This window comes from Panthera pardus, unplaced genomic scaffold (genome assembly GCF_024362965.1).
Source record: "Panthera pardus isolate Hobbes unplaced genomic scaffold, ASM2436296v1 HiC_scaffold_8, whole genome shotgun sequence".
Lineage (NCBI taxonomy): Eukaryota > Metazoa > Chordata > Mammalia > Carnivora > Felidae > Panthera > Panthera pardus.
The window spans coordinates 32,137,625-32,156,107 of record NW_026527013.1 but is presented as its reverse complement, the minus strand read 5'-3'; the positions used below and the strand labels follow the sequence as shown (position 1 = coordinate 32,156,107).

The following is an 18,483-nucleotide window of genomic DNA, read 5'->3' as shown; positions in this document are numbered from 1 at the left end:
CAGAGCCTCAGTCCTGTCCTCTGTCATCAGCCACTTTTAGACATGCTTCCCTGGGAGACAGGAAGCCACGGATGAGAGAGCGATGTGGGGAGAAATCCCTGGCAATACAGCGCGTGTGTTCTTTCCCTTTCCCCAGGCCCAAAAATGGTGGGAAGTACTGTGTAGGACGTAGGATGAAGTTTAAGTCCTGCAACACGGAGCCATGTCTCAAGCAGAAGCGAGACTTCCGAGATGAACAGTGTGCTCAGTTTGACGGGAAGCATTTCAACATCAACGGTCTGCTTCCCACTGTGCGTTGGGTCCCTAAGTACAGTGGAAGTAAGTGCAACCGGGGGGTGGGGGGGGTGGCGTGGTTGGTCGGCAGGTCGGCCGGGGGTCCAGGTCCGAAACTCACATTGCGTCGTGTGTTTCCTCTCTAGTTTTGATGAAGGACCGTTGCAAGTTGTTCTGCAGGGTGGCAGGTAACACGGCCTACTACCAGCTGCGAGACAGAGTGATAGATGGGACGCCCTGTGGCCAAGACACCAGCGATATCTGTGTCCAAGGCCTCTGCCGGGTGAGTCCCACATCGCGTTTCCTTCACCGTGTTGTCTTGCTGCTAAGCCGTGATTTGTGGCTTCCTCAAGAGACCAGCGGCGAATATCTGTGCGCTGTCTCCAGGGAAGTGGTTTTCCGAGCGTGTTTCCCAGGGCAGCATCAGCAGTGGCATCGCTTGATTCTGATGCCGAAGTTCGAGAACCGGCGTCCTGCATTTTTCCGGCACTCTCAACCTCTGTGAGGATCTGCGCGAAACCTCCCCGCGAAAATTTATTACAATAATTTGTACACACACACCTTCCTTTACTGTAACCTCAGGGCTAACCCTTAACCATTTGGTTAAGGTTAAACCAAATGCTTCCCACACAGCGAGTTTTCTAGACTGAATAGCTCTGTTCCAGAAAGACGTCGTAAGGAATCAGGCTTCAGCCAGGCCTCCATCAGATTTCTCATTCTGATTTCAAACACCATAGCTTCTACCTGAGACCTACCTGTTTGTTACTCTTGAATGGGACATGGAGAAACTTCTGGAAGATCGTGAAGCACGAGTGCAGTGATTCCTAGAGGGCTTGATACCATTTCACTGTTCTTACCAATCAGAAAACATTCTTAGCGTCGCCAGGCTTTGAGATAATTTATTTGTTCCTTGCGTGTGGTCCAGGAAAATGGGGATTCTAGTCAGTCGGATCTGATGCAATGAGCCCCTGAGAGCTTCACCCATTTCCCAACTCAGAACTGCACAGTCCATGTTTCCTTGTCAGTCCGTTCGTAGTAAAACACTGAGCTTCTCCTCAGAGGCATTTTTTTTTTTTTTAATGTTTAGTTTTGAAAGAGAGAGAGACCTGAGCAGAGGAGGGGCAGAGAGAGAGGGAGACACAGAATCTGAAGCAGGCTCCAGGGTCTGAGCTGTCAGCACAGAGCCTCACGTGGGGCTCGAACTCCCGAACCATGAGATCATGACCGGAGCCGAAGTCACTTGCTTTAACTGACTGAGCCACCCAGGCGCCCTGAGATAGCAGATCTTTAATTGGATACAGTCACCCCCGCCAGCATTCCTATGTCTTCATTCTTGAGCGGTTTTTCTTATTTATTCCACTATTTGTAGACAGACTTCTCAAACTTTATTTTTTTTAAAATTTTTTTTTTAACATTTATTTATTTTTGAGACAGAGAGAGACAGAGCATGAACGGGGGAGGGTCAGAGAGAGAGGGAGACACAGAATCTGAAACAGGCTCCAGGCTCTGAGCAGTCAGCACAGAGCCCGACGCGGGGCTCGAACTCACATACCACGAGATCACGACCTGAGCCGAAGTCGGACGCTTAAGTGACTGAGCCACCCAGGCGTCCCTATTTTTTTTTTAATATTTTATTTTTAACTAATCTCTCCACCCAGTGTGGAGCTCCTACCTGCAACCCTTAGGTCAAGGGTCACGTACTCTACCGACTGAGCCAGCCAGGCGCCCCTGTACTTCTCAAACTTTAATCTGTAGATGAAGCACCTAAGTGTCCTCTAGCATGTCAGAATTCCACCCAGTGGATCTGGGTGGAGCCCAAGGTAATACATTACTAACAGCCTCAGAGATGCCCATGGCTGCCGGTCCAAGGACCACATTTTCCACACCAGGGCTAAAGACAATTTGAGTTATTAGCCGTTGCAACTTTAAAGGGACGTTCTTGTCATTTTTGGAATGCGTCATTCAAACAAACATGCTACCTGCCGTTTCATAATGTTTTAGGATTTGTATAACTTTATAATACTTACCATTCATTTCAAACGTTTCTTCTTAAAAGCAAGCTGGATGCGACCACGTTTTAAACTCAAAAGCCCGGAGAGATAAATGTGGAGTTTGTGGTGGTGATAATTCTTCGTGCAAAACAGTGGCAGGAACATTTAACACAGTGCATTATGGTAAGAACCTGTCCCTAAGAACCGTGAGAGGGAAAATAGTCAAAACTGAAAAATTGTTAACCGCATGTAGTATGTAAAAGTATTCATGTCAGGCGTAAAGTCAGTCTCGTTAGGGTACATCAGCCGTCCGGCTAGAAGACACTCAAGAGTGAGAACTGTATTACCCCCCTGGGTGGCCCACCTTTTATTCCATACCTAGAGAAAGTGACTTGTGCTGTGGAATACTGAGTTTTGGCTAAATTCTTTTCAGGTTACAATACCGTGGTCCGAATTCCAGCCGGTGCTACCAATATCGACGTGCGGCAGCACAGTTTCTCAGGGAAATCAGAGGATGACAACTACTTGGGTAAGATGGTCTGTCCCCTGCCATGGGCGGGAATTCTGGTTCTCTGGAGCCGTTGGCAGGTGCTCCTTCCTTCCCCCTTCAGCGCACAGAGAGCTTTCCGATGTCATGTGTTTTCATACAAGCAGTTGATCTTGAAATTCCTTATTTTGTTTCTCCCTCATGTGTATACCCTCGAAGTATGGAATGAAGAGTCGTGTAGTTACCCTAGTCAATATCAGGGCTTTATTCTGGATCGCAGTAAATAGGAAGGCCCTAAATCAGATTTTGAAAGCGCTTACCTTGTAAGTTCAGCGTAAAAATTTAAAGGTACCACTTCCCCTAATTTTTGTGGTGTCAACTCTAACCAGTTATAGACCACTGGTGTGGACTTATTCGGCATTTCGTTACGCCCTGTTATTCCAAAAGGTTCTAGAGTGGTACATTTTTCTCATGTCATGACTAGAATGGCCCGCCTTGTTCCTTTATAGATTCTTCATCCTTCTCTCATGTCCAGGCACATGACTAATTCATGTCTGTGCCTTCTGTTTAAACCACAACGCGCCAACAACCCTGTGTTCATTTCAACAGTTTGCTCAGCCCAATCCCACGTCAACTTGTCCTTCTGTAAACCGCTGTGATTATGAAATTTTCCCAACCACTTTTAATTAAGAGAAGGACAAGGGGAGTGAGGTCATGACTGAAGGGATTCAGCTGGTCACCTTGTACAACCAGACTCCTCCGAGCCACGGAAGGCAGCATGGCTTGCCCTCTGATCTAGAAGAAATCACAGCAGTCTGGCTGGGCAGTCATGTTTTAAAAGAAATGAATGTACTTGTTCTCTTACAATGTCCAGACAGAAACTCTATTTAATCTATCTGAATTCAGCCTCTGTAAAGGCTTTCTCCACACATTTGGGCATAATGAGCTAGTCAGTGAGTACTTGTTGAATCAAATTAGAATCCCTATCTGTATTTTGGAATATCTACATGAAATCCTTCATAAGTAGACAATGATCCTTTGGCCACGCGTGCTAATCCGGTATGATATGTATACACGACTTCATCATAGTATTTTCTGCAGTGTATATTCATTCATTCATTCATTCATTCATTCCCTTATTTAATATGTGCCAGGCACTCTTCTGGGTACAATAAGCCAAAATAAAAGAATAAGTAAGTAAAAATCACTGTCTCCTTGGAGCTTTTTAGTGAGAGAAGAGAGACAATAAGCAATAACTTAACAGATAAGCAAACTGTATACTGTTAGAAGGTGGGAAGTGCTATTGGAAAATAGAACAACAGAAGGGAAGTTCGGATACTGAGGATGAGTTGGGAACAATGGAGCTGAAATGTTTGCATTGTAGCAGGAGAAAACAGGTTGATTGGGGGAAGAGCATTCCAGGCAGAGGGAACAGCCAGTGCAAAATCCTTGAAATGGGAGCATGTCTAGATTGCTCCGAGAATAGAGGGAGGCCCGTGTGGCTGTAGCTGCAGCACAGAGGAGAGTTCTAGATGAGGCTAACCATGTACCAGGACTAGATAATATAGGGCCATATAACCATTGAAAGGACTTGCTCATACTCTGGGAGACATGGGGAGCTAGTGAAGGTTGGGAGCTGAGGAATAACTTGATATAATCACATTTGTGTTTTCAGAGGAGCACTTAGGCTGGAAGAAGGGCACCGAGTAAATGCAAGAAGACTGGTTGGGAATTATTGCAGTAGTCCAAGAGACAGACGCTAGTGGTTTGGTCCCCATTAGGAGCACTGGAGGTGACAGTACCTGGTTGAAATCTGGATACTTTTTGAAGGCAGAATCATCATGATTTGTTGGTAGATTGAATATGGTATATATATGAGAGAGAAAAAGAAGTCAGGGTGACGCCAGGATTTCTACCTGAGCAGCTGAGAAGACAGAGTTGCCATGAGCTGAGATGAGACAATTTGTTTGTTATTTATCCACATGACCACTAGGGTCTTAAGGTCAGAGGCTTTGTCTTTATATCTTTAGCCCTTGATGTAAAGCCTACACATATACATGCTAAGTAAATGATTGTTCAGTTGTTAGATGGTCAATGCTCATGCTTTTTTAAAAATTTTTTTCAAATGCTTATTTATTTTTGAGAGAGACAGAGACAGAACGTGAGTGGGGGAGGGGCAGAGAGAGAAGGAGACACAGAATCTGATGCAGGCTCCAGGCTCTGAGCTGTCAGCACAGACCTGACACGGGGCTCGAACTCACAAGCTGTGAGATCATGACCTGAGCCGAAGTTGGCCGCCCGACCGACTGAGCCACCCAGGCGCCCCAACTCATGCTGTCTTTACTGGGTGTTTCCTATGTGCTTAACAGGGGGATGAGATTATCATGTAAATATACAGAACCATCCCTTCTTTTAAAGACCACGGAGTGTCACTTGGAATCATTCACTCAGTAACTGCGTCAACTTTTTCCCACCCTAGATATCCAAATGAATGGTGACTTTATAAAACAATTAACAAAGTTCTTGGGGATGCTTTTCAATTTACTTTTGGGGGGAATCCACATTTCGCATTTCAGCACTGAGCAAAATAGGTCAAGCATTTTTGTTTTTGTTTTTGTTTTTCATGCCCTGCGTTATAAATTTGAACATGTGGCTGCTATGGCCCTGGTACTTCCTAATTAAATCCTGCAGCATCGCATGCAACCTCCTTTATTTTATTTTTTTTTATTTTTTTTTAACGTTTATTTTTGAGACAGAGAGAGACAGAGCATGAACGGGGGAGGGGCAGAGAGAGAGGGAGACACAGAATCGGAAGCAGGCTCCAGGCTCTGAGCCATCAGCCCAGAGCCCGACGCGGGGCTCGAACTCATGGACCGTGAGATCGTGACCTGAGCCAAAGTCGGACGCTTAACCGATTGAGCCACCCAGGCGCCCCACAACCTCATTTATTAATTCATTTCCTGAAAGCCAAAAGCCATGTTGACCTGCTTCTTTCTTCTCCTTGAAAAGGAGGATTCTTGTCTCTTCTTTCCCTTCTTGGAAAGATCTTCCAAGTAGTAGCCTTAGTTCAATTGAACTTCATGAACCAGGCCAGGCTCCTGAATTGGGGAGGCCTTCCTGATAACCTTGTATTCCTCATTGGAGGTTTCTTAATCTCCTTGTAAAGAATGAAAGCAAAATTCACGAAGATTTGTCATCTGGGACATGCAGGCTGAGGCATCCGTGGCTCTTTAGTGGAATATTGTGGTAAAGTCACCTGTTGACCAAAGAACTTTCTGGAAGCAAATGAGAAGTATGCAGGCGTAGATGGCCAGTCACAGTTCACTGAGTGGGAAAGTCAAGACCTCAGGGCCTTTGAACATTGCAGTGGCTTCTTAACAAGTGAGGAAGAACATGATGTCGTCCAATCTGAGGTGTGTACAAATTTACGCTGGGCCCGAAGGAAGGTAGAGCAAATGCTCCAAGAAGGTTTTAAAACCCACAGCTGTTTCCATCGCTGAGGTATCTTCATCCTTCTCCCTCACATTTTTTTTAAAGGCCAGTCAAGCCACGCTCTTTCCGCATGCGTTGGTGAGGGAGCCGTTTCCAGGGGAGAGGGCCTTTGTAGCAACCTAGCTCTGATGGGTGAAATGGGGGGGAAACCAACCCAGGAAATTAGCTCCCCTAATCGCATTAGTGGAAGGTTGGGCAGGAGACTATTGTTTGCAGGAAGCTATTTGTTTCACAAGGTACCGAAGCAGAAAGTCTCCCTGTCAAAGGTCATCCTTTCACACAGCCCGCTCCCTCCGGTTGGGTTGGAGCCAAGCTGCACCCAGTGCCACCATGTTCGAGTTTCTTTAGGAGAAAAAGGGGCCATTGCCATGATACGTTTTGTCTCCAGTTCACTTAGCTCTTGATTAATTATGGCAACGGGAAGACAGGAATCAATTCAGTTGGAGATAAAGCACGAAGTTCAGTTCACCTGACGACTCCTATCTCTTTCCCTCCTCACCATCTACTGGGAGAAGGAGCGCGCAGGGAAGGGGAACATGACCCGAGGTGGCACAAGCTGGAGAGGAAGGCAGGAGACTTTGGGGAGGAGCCCCAGAATGGACCTGCGGTAGACGGTTGCTCTTTGAGTACGACCAAAACTGGATTATTGCTTAATTTACAGAACAGGCCTTGTGACATCTCATTTCATCTCTGGTGAAACATCAGCTGGGTAGCCAGCAGGCGACTTCCCTTGAAAGGACTGGGTGATTTTGCTGGCAGCACGTCCTGCCATCACCGTGTAAATGACCCACATTAGGAGGCAGCCTCGGGATGTCTGAGGGACCACGGAAACAACCTCGCCTCCAATCAGTGACCCATTGCAGCTCCTGCGTCTTGCATGGCCGGTGGATGTCACGTTGCAGAAGCTGCAGGGGAGACAAGGCTGTCAGACGTTTACACTGACAGGGAAACGGTCATTTGCCTGGAAGCACTCTGTTCTCCTTGCCATAAATGTCAGGTCCGATCCATCACTCCTTCTTTTCAACGTCACTGATTGAGCACCTACTATGGGCCAGGACCTTTCCTGGGGTTATAAAAGTGCATTGTTCCATGGTCACTTGACTGGCAAAAACAATGACTTAAATTTTTTCAAATCTGTGGCTCACCATATTTGATTTCAACTTGTATGTTAGAGAAAGCATGCATGAATTCATTCACTCATTTAACAGACGTTCATTGACCTCGTCGTTAGAAAATTTTAGTGGTTCACAGGCTCTGGAGACAGACTTCCCATGATTAGAAATCACCTTCCCTTGGGAAGGTATGTTAATAATATTCACGTCATGCTTTTCCCATCCCTAAATTAGGCATCTGTAAAGATATGGTAAGAAGACAGCGCATATGAAGGCATCCTGATCAGACAGCAGCTGCAGCCAGTGTGCACTATCTTGTTTAATGTTTGTAACAATCCAGTAAGAAACCCATTAAACAGAGGAAGAAGTTGAGGCTTACAGAGGTTATGTAACTTACCCAAGGTCACGTAAACTTCTCAGAAAGTGGAAAGAGTTGGAATCGTTACTGGCCTGACTTCAGACCCTACACCCTTAACCCACTTCATTTTCCTACCTCAGTGTAGAAAAACGTTTGGCTGACTTAGGGATATGAATGGAAATTGAGGTTTATTGTTGGCAGTGCATAGTGTGGCTGGAAAGATAGGTTAAGATAAGATTGGCAAAGACCCAGGCAGGTTATGCTGAGTTTGAACTGCGTTGTATAGGTAGGGAGGATTATCAAAGGATTTGGGGTCAAGAAGAAGCCAAGATTTTGGAGGGTTTGTGTTTTTAAGAGCTTTTTTCCCTGTCACCACATTCTTCCCAACCATTTCATATGAAGGTATCTCGTTCTTCCCTCAGGACCAAGGTAGGACTTATATGAGTGGGTAAGTAAAGTACTAGATTAGGGACAGAATTCAATGCACTTGATCAGTGACCCTAGAAAGAATAGTTCTTGCATCAGTGTAGTGTCCAAATGACTGAACTCTGTGGGGTTTCCATGTCCAAGAAAACAAGGACCCTGGTGCCACGGAGCCACCAAGAATGTTCAGAGCCTCATCTCAGCCCTCAGGCGTCTCCGCAAGGCCAACTTTCCCTAAACCCTCTACACCTCTCCTACATACACGCTGCTTCTGGCCTGCCTGGTAAAAGACAAGATATCACCTGCATCGGTGAAAGAGAGGTTAGAATCTGGCTAATGCCGAAGACAGCTCGGCTCTCTATCCCACAACCAAGATCAATGTCACTAACGTGATGCTGAGGCATGACCTCATGAATTGTGCGCTGCATAGTTTCTGGAGCAGCTGGGATAAATTGGTTGACATTGGCACCCGGGATGAAATCTACCTGCTGCCCAAGTTAAATTTCCACATGCCTTTTATTCACTTAAATACACGGCCTGTGCATTTCGATTCTCTCCCTACTGAGATTTACTAGTTGTGCACCACTTATAAAAGGTAAGAGGGCCTTTTTCTGATATTTTGTTCGGGGCGAAATATTTAATAGCTCTGATTTATTGAGTGCCTGTTTTATGTCAAGCCCAATACTCAGAAGGATTCATTATTCCAGGAGTAGTAGAACTGAAAAAAAATTAAGTGGTACTTAAAATAAAACCAAAATTGTATAATAAATACTAGGGGGGAAAGATATGATTGGGATTTTCTCTTGAGAAATTAATCAAGTAGTATGAAGATAAGTTTGTTTTTTCTTACATTCAATAAAATTATATTTTCATGTCAATCATGCCCAGGGTTTTAGATGATAAGATAAAGCAATTGATAAATATTCCTACCTAAGTTTTCCAGTTAAATTATGTGCTAGCAGAGTAGTACATTCTTTGCCTAAATTTGTTTGAATTTCACAGAAAAATCTGAAAAGGAGTTATTTTTATAAAAGCTTTCTGGAACTGGGGAACCTAGGTGGCTCAGTCAGTTACACATCCGACTTCGGCTCAGGTCATGATCTCGCGGTTTGTGAGTTGGAGCCCCGCTTTGGGCTCTGCGCTGATAGCTTATAGCCTAGAGCCTGCTTTGGATTCTGTATCTCCCTCTCTCTCTGTCCCTCCCTCTCTCTCTCTCTCTCTCTCAAAATGCATGAACATTTAAAAAAGATTTTTAAAGCTTTCTGGGGCTTTATTCACTTTCTCGATAGTCTCTCTTGCACTTGGACTTAGGTAAATGATTTCTTCTGAAGCAGCTGTCATCTTATCTTCTCTGTCCACTTTATTTACTTTCCCTAAGTTTGTAAGTGGTCTAACTCCATCAAGCTCTCAGTTGGCCAATATTTTGGACAATATGACTTTTCATGCTTTTCTGATTTTTTCATCTTTTTCAAGATGTGCAGTAGATCCAGTCATTCTTTCCAAAAACAAAGTATTTATTGATGGGGTACCATGTCCTCTTTTTGAAGCTAGATATAGCAGTGCATAAAGGGGTCCAGAAATCCTTGCCCTCATGGGGCTTACATTCTTGTTTGGGGAGAGAGAGGATAAAGTGTTATGGAAGAAAATTAAGGGCAGGGGAAAGGTATGGGAAGTATGGAATCTGTGTGGTAGTGGGAGGGGGTTGCAGTTTTAAAAAGAATGATCCAGAAAGGTATATTACTTATCTTTTATTGCATAACAAATTATCTCAAGACTTTGTGGCTTAGAAAGCAACTGTCTACTATATTCCAATGTCTGTGTGTCAGGAAATTGAAAGCAGCAGAGCTGGGTGTTTCTGGCTTGGTCTCTCATGAGGTGGCAGTTAAGACTTCATTTAGGGCTGTGATCACATCCAAAAGCTTGACTGGGGCTGATGGCTCCATTCCAAAATGCCTCATTCAGATGCTGCTGATAGAAGGCTCTAGTTGGTTTTTTTTTCTTTTTTTTAAATTTTCTTTTTTTTAATTTACATCCAAATTAGTTAGCATATAGTGCAACAATGAGTTCAGGAGTAGATTCCTTAGTGCCCCTTACCCACTTAGCCCATCCCTCCTCCCACAACCCCTCCCCTTAACCCTCTGTTTGTTCTCCATATTTATGAGTCTCTTATGTTTTGTTCCCCTCCCTGTTTTTATATTATTTTTGTTTCCCTTCCCTTATGTTCATCTGTTTTGTCTCTTAAAGTCCTCATATGAGTGAAGTCATGTGATATTTGTCTTTCTCTGAGTGACTAGTTTCACTTAGCATATTACCCTCCAGTTCCATCCACGTTGTTGCAAATGACAAGATTTCACTCTTTTTGACTGAGGAGGCTCTAGTTCTTTACAGGAACTCTCTCAGTGGGGCTGCTTGGATATTCTCACAACATGGAGGTTCAGCTGGCTTCTCCAAAGCCAGAGAATCAAGGAAGAGTTCCCCAATGCCTAAGACCTGGCCTTGGAAGTCACAGTCTGTCATTTCCTCATAATCGCAGTGATTACTCAGTCAGTGTTATTCCATGTGGGAGAGGACGACACAGGGTGTGAATATCAGGAGGCAGGGATCATTGGGGCCATATTGGAGGCTGGCTACTCTACTAGACCTCAGTGAAAAAAGTGACATTTAAGCATCATGTTGGCCGTGAATTTTCAGATTTCAATATCTGTGAAAGAAGACTAACAGAGATTCAACTAATCAGACTCAACTAATCCTAACAGAAAATAGGGATATTTGCATGGGAATCGATTTTGTAATGTTCAGTTCATTAGTACATATTTTCAAATCATGAGACTTTTGCTTCCACCAGTAATCCTATAATGTAGGGCTTGTATATCAAGTGCCATGCTAATTAAGACCCATATATTATATTTCAGTAATATAATTACAGGGTCAGGTGTTTTAATCCCTATTTTAGAGATAAGGAAGTGGATACTGAGAGAGGGAAAGTGATTTCCCAAGGCCACGGAGCTGGCAAATGGCAAAACTAAGTTTTGAGTTCATCCTGTCTGGCCGAAAAGTGTATATTCTTTGCACTCTGACTCTCTGCCTATCAGAGTGTTATTTCATAATTCAGACAGTGAGTCATTGGCAGAAAATCAGTGAATTCTCGTCTCTCATCTACAGCTTTATCAAGCAGTAAAGGTGAATTCTTACTAAATGGAGACTTTGTGGTCACAATGTCTAAAAGGGAAATCCGCATTGGGAACGCTGTGATAGAGTACAGCGGGTCCGACAATGTCGTGGAAAGAATTAACTCCACAGACCGCATCGAACAAGAACTTTTGCTTCAGGTAAAAACTTGGCCATGAGCCCACCACCCTTTCCTTCCACTTGGAATCACCAGACCTGCAAACATCGTCTCCATTTTGTCCACTTGTCCCAGGTGTTGTCGGTGGGAAAGTTATACAACCCTGATGTGCGCTATTCATTCAATATTCCAATTGAAGACAAACCCCAGCAGTTTTACTGGAACAGTCACGGGCCCTGGCAAGCCTGCAGCAAACCCTGCCAAGGTATCTACTTTTCGGTTGTGTTTTGGGGATTTGAGCTGTTTTTTGTTTCTTTTTATTTATTGTTTGTTTTTTTGGAGGCAGCCAAACACATGTGATCTATAAAACTTTCTATCTGCACGCATTCTCAAATCTCCTTTCCCTGCATCTTTCTGGTTATTTTTAGCTGGCAAGTTGAGCTTTTTAAGGGTTTCGGGATTTGTTGGCTTTCCTCTTTTTAAGCGATTCGGGATTTGTTGGCTTTCCTCTTTTTAAGCGATTCATATACATTGTGAAGCCAAGAAAGTCAGTTCTGCCACTTTGATTTTCCAGAGACATGGAGTTAGTAGTCATATTATGTGTCATTTATCTTGTTTCCTGTTGCCTAAATTGAGGGTTAGCAGATTACAGCCAGTGGGCCAACTCCAGCCTGCTACCTGCTTTTATAAATAAAGTTTTATTGGAATGCAGCCACACCTCTGTGTACATATTGTTTATGAATGGTTGCTTTTGTCCTATAATGGCAGAGTGGAGTGGTTGTCACAGAGGTCATAAGGCCCACAAAACCAAAAATATTAGCTAATTAACCCAGTACAGAAAATGTTTGTCAGTCCCTGGGCTAACTAGTTTACAGAATGGGTGCTTTTCTCTGATTGTTTTCTTCCTTGCCTAGGGGAGCGGAAGCGCAAACCCGTTTGCACCCGGGAATCTGATCAGCTTACGGTTTCTGATCAAAGATGTGACCGGCTGCCCCAGCCAGGACCCATTACTGAACCTTGCGGCACAGACTGTGACCTGAGGTGAGGCTGGTGTTTGCTTATGGTCTTTACTGTGAGCAGTGAGGGTCTTGTAGGGGAAGGAACGGAAGGAAGAGACAGTGGTGTTTAGTTCCTCTTCCCTTCCTTGTGTTTCTGTGAAATAAGCTTCAGCCAATTTTCCATCCCTCTGAAACCAATTATCCAAGACATATGCCTGCGGATTTCCTGTTCTTCTCCTAAGAATTAAAAATAGCTAATAGAGTATGGCACTTGCCAAAAGAAGTTCTCATTTGACTTTCACAACTCAGTGCGTAGGTATTGTTATGGTTGAATCACATCTTACGTAAAAGTTTGGTATGAACGTCAACAGAAAAGGGGGAAATGTCATTTCTCAGAGCATCCGTATGATGTTCTCTATGCACCCAGAGTGTGTATCACCCAGTAGAAAAAATCGTATGCATATGAAAGTTGCATAAGAAAGTCATGGAAGCAACTAGAAGGAACTATAGCTAGAAGATATCTGGATATTACAAATACTCTGTATTGTATTTAAGAAAATAGGAAACCTGAGGCAAGAAATAGTGAATGGGTACAGAATTCTAAAGCTTTCTCATTGACCCGCTAGGTTGACTATGTCAGGTTTGAAATATTAAAATAGCCTGGGTATTGTGTTGTGTAATCTGCATGTCAGTTAAATGCAGGTAACAGAAGTTGATGCTTTAATTCTCCTTTTACAGAACAGAAATTATCAGTGTGGAGTGGTGTGGGAAATTGTTAGGTTCTTACCTTTTGGAAGTGGCAAAGTGAATACTTAAGCATTTTGCAGCTTCTTTGCCATGGTGCCAAATCTGGTCAAATGATATTGGCAGCCTCTAGTGCTGGAGTGAAGATTATAAGGCCCTCTTGAGGCTCTGAGAGAAAAGAGGAGTGCTGTGATCAATTAGTAATGTCTGTCACGAGAGTAGGTGGGGGTGCCACGGTGTGAGTGCCACATCTTTGCCAGGCCTGACCTGGTGGCTTTGACTTCAAAACCCAGACTCTCTCTACCCCCGCTATACTTATGTCTACCCAGCAACAGTTACCTGCTTGTTTGATGAGCTTATTGCAAAGCATTGACAAGCCATTATAGAAAGAGAACACCCAAGATATTAAAAGGCAGACATTGGCACTCTGCGGTATTAATTCTTGTTATAGGTAATGTACTTATAAACCCATTGCTTCAGCCAGTTGAGTTGATTTAGTTGAATTAGAGTTAAGGTCTTTTCAGAAAAATAATTAGTTAGCTATTTGCTGAACTGAATCACCAAAGTTTAGGGAAAAAACTATGAATTAGTAAGTAGATTCCCTGAGGTACAGCTTCAATAAATTGAGAAAGGTGACATTTTCAGATTAGTCCTATATCAAATTATCACTGAAAATAATGATGTTCTGTAATTAATAATTAATTAATATTAATTAATAGCATTATATGTAGCATATAAGAATATTCTATGTAGCATAATATTATATGTAGCATATAAGAATATTAATTAGATTCTAACAGGAAAATATGTAACTGTTAAAATAGTTCTTAGTAAATGGTTGATGATTATTATGTTCAGAGTAGTTACCACCCCAAATAATATTAATATCAATTGCTATTACTAATTACTATTAATTAACAATATTAACATTATTAGTATTAATAATTAATTAATATAATTAAGAATATTAGTGTTGATTATTGGTTAATTAATACTAATAATTATTAATAGCAATTGATATTAATATTATTTGGGGTGGTAACTACTCTGAACATAATCGTCAACCATCTACTAAGATGTATTTTCCTATTAATAGAATATAATTAATATTCTTATGTGCTACATATAATCATATCCTATTAAAATAATTAAGGCACTATTACTATCCTATTAAATTAATATAGGGCCGACATTAATATATGTCCTATGCAATTAATATTTTATTAATTCCCGCACAGAACATAATGACCTAAGTATTACAGTTAGCCTCCACTTTACAAATAAGGAAACGGGCTGAGAGAAGTTAAACAAAGTGCCTGAGGTCATACAACTATTAGTGAAGTGGCAGGAGTCAAATGTTGTCTTTCACAACCTGGATTCTATACTCTTAAACCCTAGGAGAAAGCCATTTTAATTCAGTCACAATGATAAGGGTTACTCATTGATCCCGTTCTGTGAAGCTTTTCTACCTTTGCGCATAGAAACGGCTCCCAGGACTTCTGTGCCTCATCCCTGTCCCCTGACTTGGATGAGTAAGGCACTTGCTGTCACTTCTCCACGAGCAGAATCACACTGGGACTGGTAGAGTCTCAGATGATGACAGCCCATGCTGTGGGACTCCTGCCCACAGCGCTGTAAGCACGCTCTTCTGTGGCAAGGAAGGCAAGTTTGTACAAAGCATTTCAAGTCCTAGAATGTGACCTTAAGTAAATAAACAATTCTTTAAGAACCCTGCTGAAAGCCTACCTAAGGACCAACGCGAGGGTGGAGATGTTTGAGCAATTACTTCCAGAAATGAATATTCTTAACTTCAAATAGATTTAAAGCAAGCCACGATTTAGTTTGTGGTATTGCTAGCGAATCACTGTTCTGCAGAGTTTCTCCTGCATTGGAAGCTTTCAGATGTAAAACAAAAATTAAAGCAAATTTTACAAAGTGAATGCAATTACAGGTAGCCTCAAGTCCATGAGACTTTTATGTAGAATGATACCAAAGATCTCAACTGGGTTTCTCCTCAAACTTTGTGTTATTGGCTTCTGCAGAGCTACGTGATACTTAGAACTTGGCTGCAGAATAAAATACCAAGGGTGGTAGTAATAATGATAACAGCTACTCTTCTTGAAGGCCTGGCTTGTGTATTAAATGCTATTCATGTTGTAGCTTATTTAACGTTTCGATAAATTGGACGCAATTTCCCCCCATCTTGCAGATGAAGACACTGAAGCTTGGTGAGGTTGAGTCACCTGTCTGGGTGTTGGAAACACCTGGGTGTTGGAGCTCACGTTCACACCCAGGTATAACTTCATAATACCCAGGTCAAACCAGAGCTTAAAGTCTCTTCATTTCATAAAGTAGGTGTGTCAAAGGTGCTATTGTAAATTCCGCATTTGGAGTAAGCCACCTTGTTTTAATACTTTAAAAAAAAAAGTACTTAATTCTACAGAAGTAGAGGAGGAGGGATAGCTGCTCTGGGAACAGGCTTGGATCATAATAGGACCTCTGGCTGATCAAAGAAAAGAAAGTGAAGGAACTGCAGTCCTGCCTACCCTTGCAACTATACAGGTGCATTCTCGCATCTGAAATTAAATAGATCGTGCTTCCTTGTCAGCACTCAGACTCATTCCTTACTGAATTTTATAGACTGTCGGAAAAATAAAGTTGTTCGCTGAAAAATGTACAAAAATATATACCAAGCCCCAGAAAAGGTGTTCTGTCTTTCTTCTCTCTGTGGACCCGACTGTCATTTCATTGTGGTTCATACTAATTATTGCTGAATGTCTGTGGAAAACACTGAAAGACTGGAGAGAGGACTGTTACTGATGGATCAAACTCTAAATAGTTTTTCCCAAAGCGTGTTTGTGGAACACGAGTTCCACGAGATGATTTGTGGAGAACCAGTATGCGTGAGGAGCCTTACCAACTGTCTCCTCCCGTGTGGAAATGCATCATGTCATTTAACACTTGGAAGGCCCTGAGAAAGCCCTGAAATACAGAAACCTGCTTAAATCAGTAGTTCCCAAATTGATTCCTAGTTTTATGTACTTCACAGCCGCCGGCCCACCCACGGAGGCATATACATTGTTTTGTTTCCACTTATAATAAACACTTTGCCTCTCTGAAATATAGTCATAAAATGATTTGTCACATGAAATGAACCAAATGAATTCAAAACACTCAAGCTGAGACCACCTTCCAGGGAGAGAATATGAAGCGGGTGACCGCATTTTGAAAAGAACTTTCCTAAGGCCATGCTGTAACATTTCCACAGTCTCTTCCAGCTTCTCTGTTCAAATTCCAGGGATTGTGTGAATATCAGTGAGACTTACTACACTTGACCTACTGGTGTATTGTTTTTTGTGGGGGGCTGGGGGGTAGGGGCAGGACTCCTACCTCCCTTACCCGGGATAAGCTTTCTACGAGAAAATGGTGATGAAGGCAGAGAGAAGGTAGCCAAGAATCAAAGAGCAGATGAAAGTTCCAGATGCCTCTGTTGAATTGGACCGCATTTTTGCCTCACTTCCTCAGGGAAGTGAGAGTTTGCCCAGATTAAACTTTGACAGGATGAGATAAAGCTTTGTTTTACAATCCCTCATTTAACATGTTCCGGTGAGAACAAAATCCCAAAATACTGTGTCACTCTAACGGAAAATCTCAGTAGCCCACTTTATATGCCAAACGTAAAAGTTGGTCAACTCTGACCTACTTTTAAGCATTTGTGAGAAACTCCAAGATAAGCGTGTGGCCAGTACTCATTGTTTTCCAGCCTTGCCCCTGGACAGGTGTGGATGGAAGAATTCTTCAGGCTCCCTGTATTTGGCAAACCACCCAATTTCTGAGGAGACAATTAACAAGAGTTAATTCAAATGAAGAATGTAAAGAAATTATCCTTTTTTGATTACTAAATTGAACCAACAACCTACCTTTTAAGCTTATTTATTCATGCTCTTCTATTCAGTTTAGGATTTTTTTTTTTTTTAATTTAAGCACTGTGTTTTGGGGGCATTTAAGAATAACTCAATTCCTCAGCACACACAGAGTACATCTTGCGTCCCAAGAAAGGCTCATTAGAGGTATTAGGGATACAAAGATGATAAAGATTTGTCGATTCAATTCTGAATTTAAAAGTATATCATCATGGGGCCAGGAGGGATGAATAGATGAAGAACAGAATTTTTAGGTTTTTTGTGAAAATATTCTATGATATGATAGTGATGGATACATGTGATTTTACATTTGTCTAAACCTATGGAACATACAACACCAAGAGTAAGCACTCGTGTAAACTATGGATTTGGGGTGGTGCTGATATGTCAGTGTAATTGATTATAACACATGCACCCTCTGTGGGTAGAATGTTGATACTGGGGAGGGTATGCATGTGTGGGGGCTGGTGCCTATGGGAAACCTCTGTACCTCCCTCTCTGTTTTGCCATGGACCTTAAAGCTGCTCTAAAAACGTAAGTCTTTTAAAAAAAAATTGTATAATTAAACTGTGTAGACTGTGGTCCATGTCTAAAAGGAGCTTAGTCTTTATTCACAGTAACGTATACAGAGTTCAGCACACTTGAAATTCACAGTTACCCTCCAACTATCCGTGCCTTTAGTAAGTCACAGGATATTCACTAAACGCTTTTCAGCCTGGCCCCTATGAAGGAGGCTTTCTCGGGAGAGTTTCCAACAGTGGTGGTCTATTAGAAGCAGCCTTCTTGAGAAATGAAATGCTGAGTTGCATGAGCCTTTTAAATACAAAATTGCTTTTTTTTGCTCTGCTGAATTCCAATGTTTTCCTCTTTTTGGTTGCTTGAACTTCAGATTGACTGAAGGGAGAATCTTCACAAAGATGGCACCTCTGACTTCCACTCTGACTTCCATGTACATTGGCAGCCATGAAAAATACATGGATATGTTGGTTTAAAATTGGATTTCAGTAGCTGACTGTGGCTTTGGGTTTCGCGGTATTTGAGTTAAGGAAGAAAAAAGAACTCAATTTTTCCACCGGCTGACTATAAATGGGACATACATATTTAACAGAAATGTTGGTTTCTCCCCATTATTTATGCATAGGTGGCACATTGCCAGCAGGAGTGAATGTAGCGCCCAGTGTGGCTTGGGTTACCGCACACTAGACATCTACTGTGCCAAATATAGCAGGCTAGATGGGAAGACCGAGAAGGTTGACGACAGTTTTTGCAACAGTCACCCCAAACCAAGCAACCGGGAAAAGTGCTCAGGAGAATGTAACACGGGTGGCTGGCGCTATTCTGCCTGGACTGAAGTAAGTCGGTTCTCACTCGATGAGCGTTTTCTTGGATGCTAACT

General features: G+C 42.5%; 1 protein-coding gene across 3 annotated transcripts in view; it reads left to right on the top strand.

The window, feature by feature from the left end:
- The window catches only part of ADAMTS9 (ADAM metallopeptidase with thrombospondin type 1 motif 9), a 161,907-nt gene that overhangs the window by 52,977 nt on the left and 90,447 nt on the right, over positions 1-18,483 (top strand). For all 3 annotated transcript variants that reach the window (XM_019469804.2, XM_019469803.2, XM_019469801.2), the window contains 8 exons: positions 137-318; positions 420-556; positions 2,330-2,447; positions 2,698-2,793; positions 11,299-11,465; positions 11,558-11,687; positions 12,337-12,463; positions 18,229-18,439. In XM_019469804.2, the coding sequence (XP_019325349.2) occupies positions 137-318; positions 420-556; positions 2,330-2,447; positions 2,698-2,793; positions 11,299-11,465; positions 11,558-11,687; positions 12,337-12,463; positions 18,229-18,439 (1,168 nt within the window). The remainder of the gene's footprint in view (positions 1-136; positions 319-419; positions 557-2,329; positions 2,448-2,697; positions 2,794-11,298; positions 11,466-11,557; positions 11,688-12,336; positions 12,464-18,228; positions 18,440-18,483) is intronic.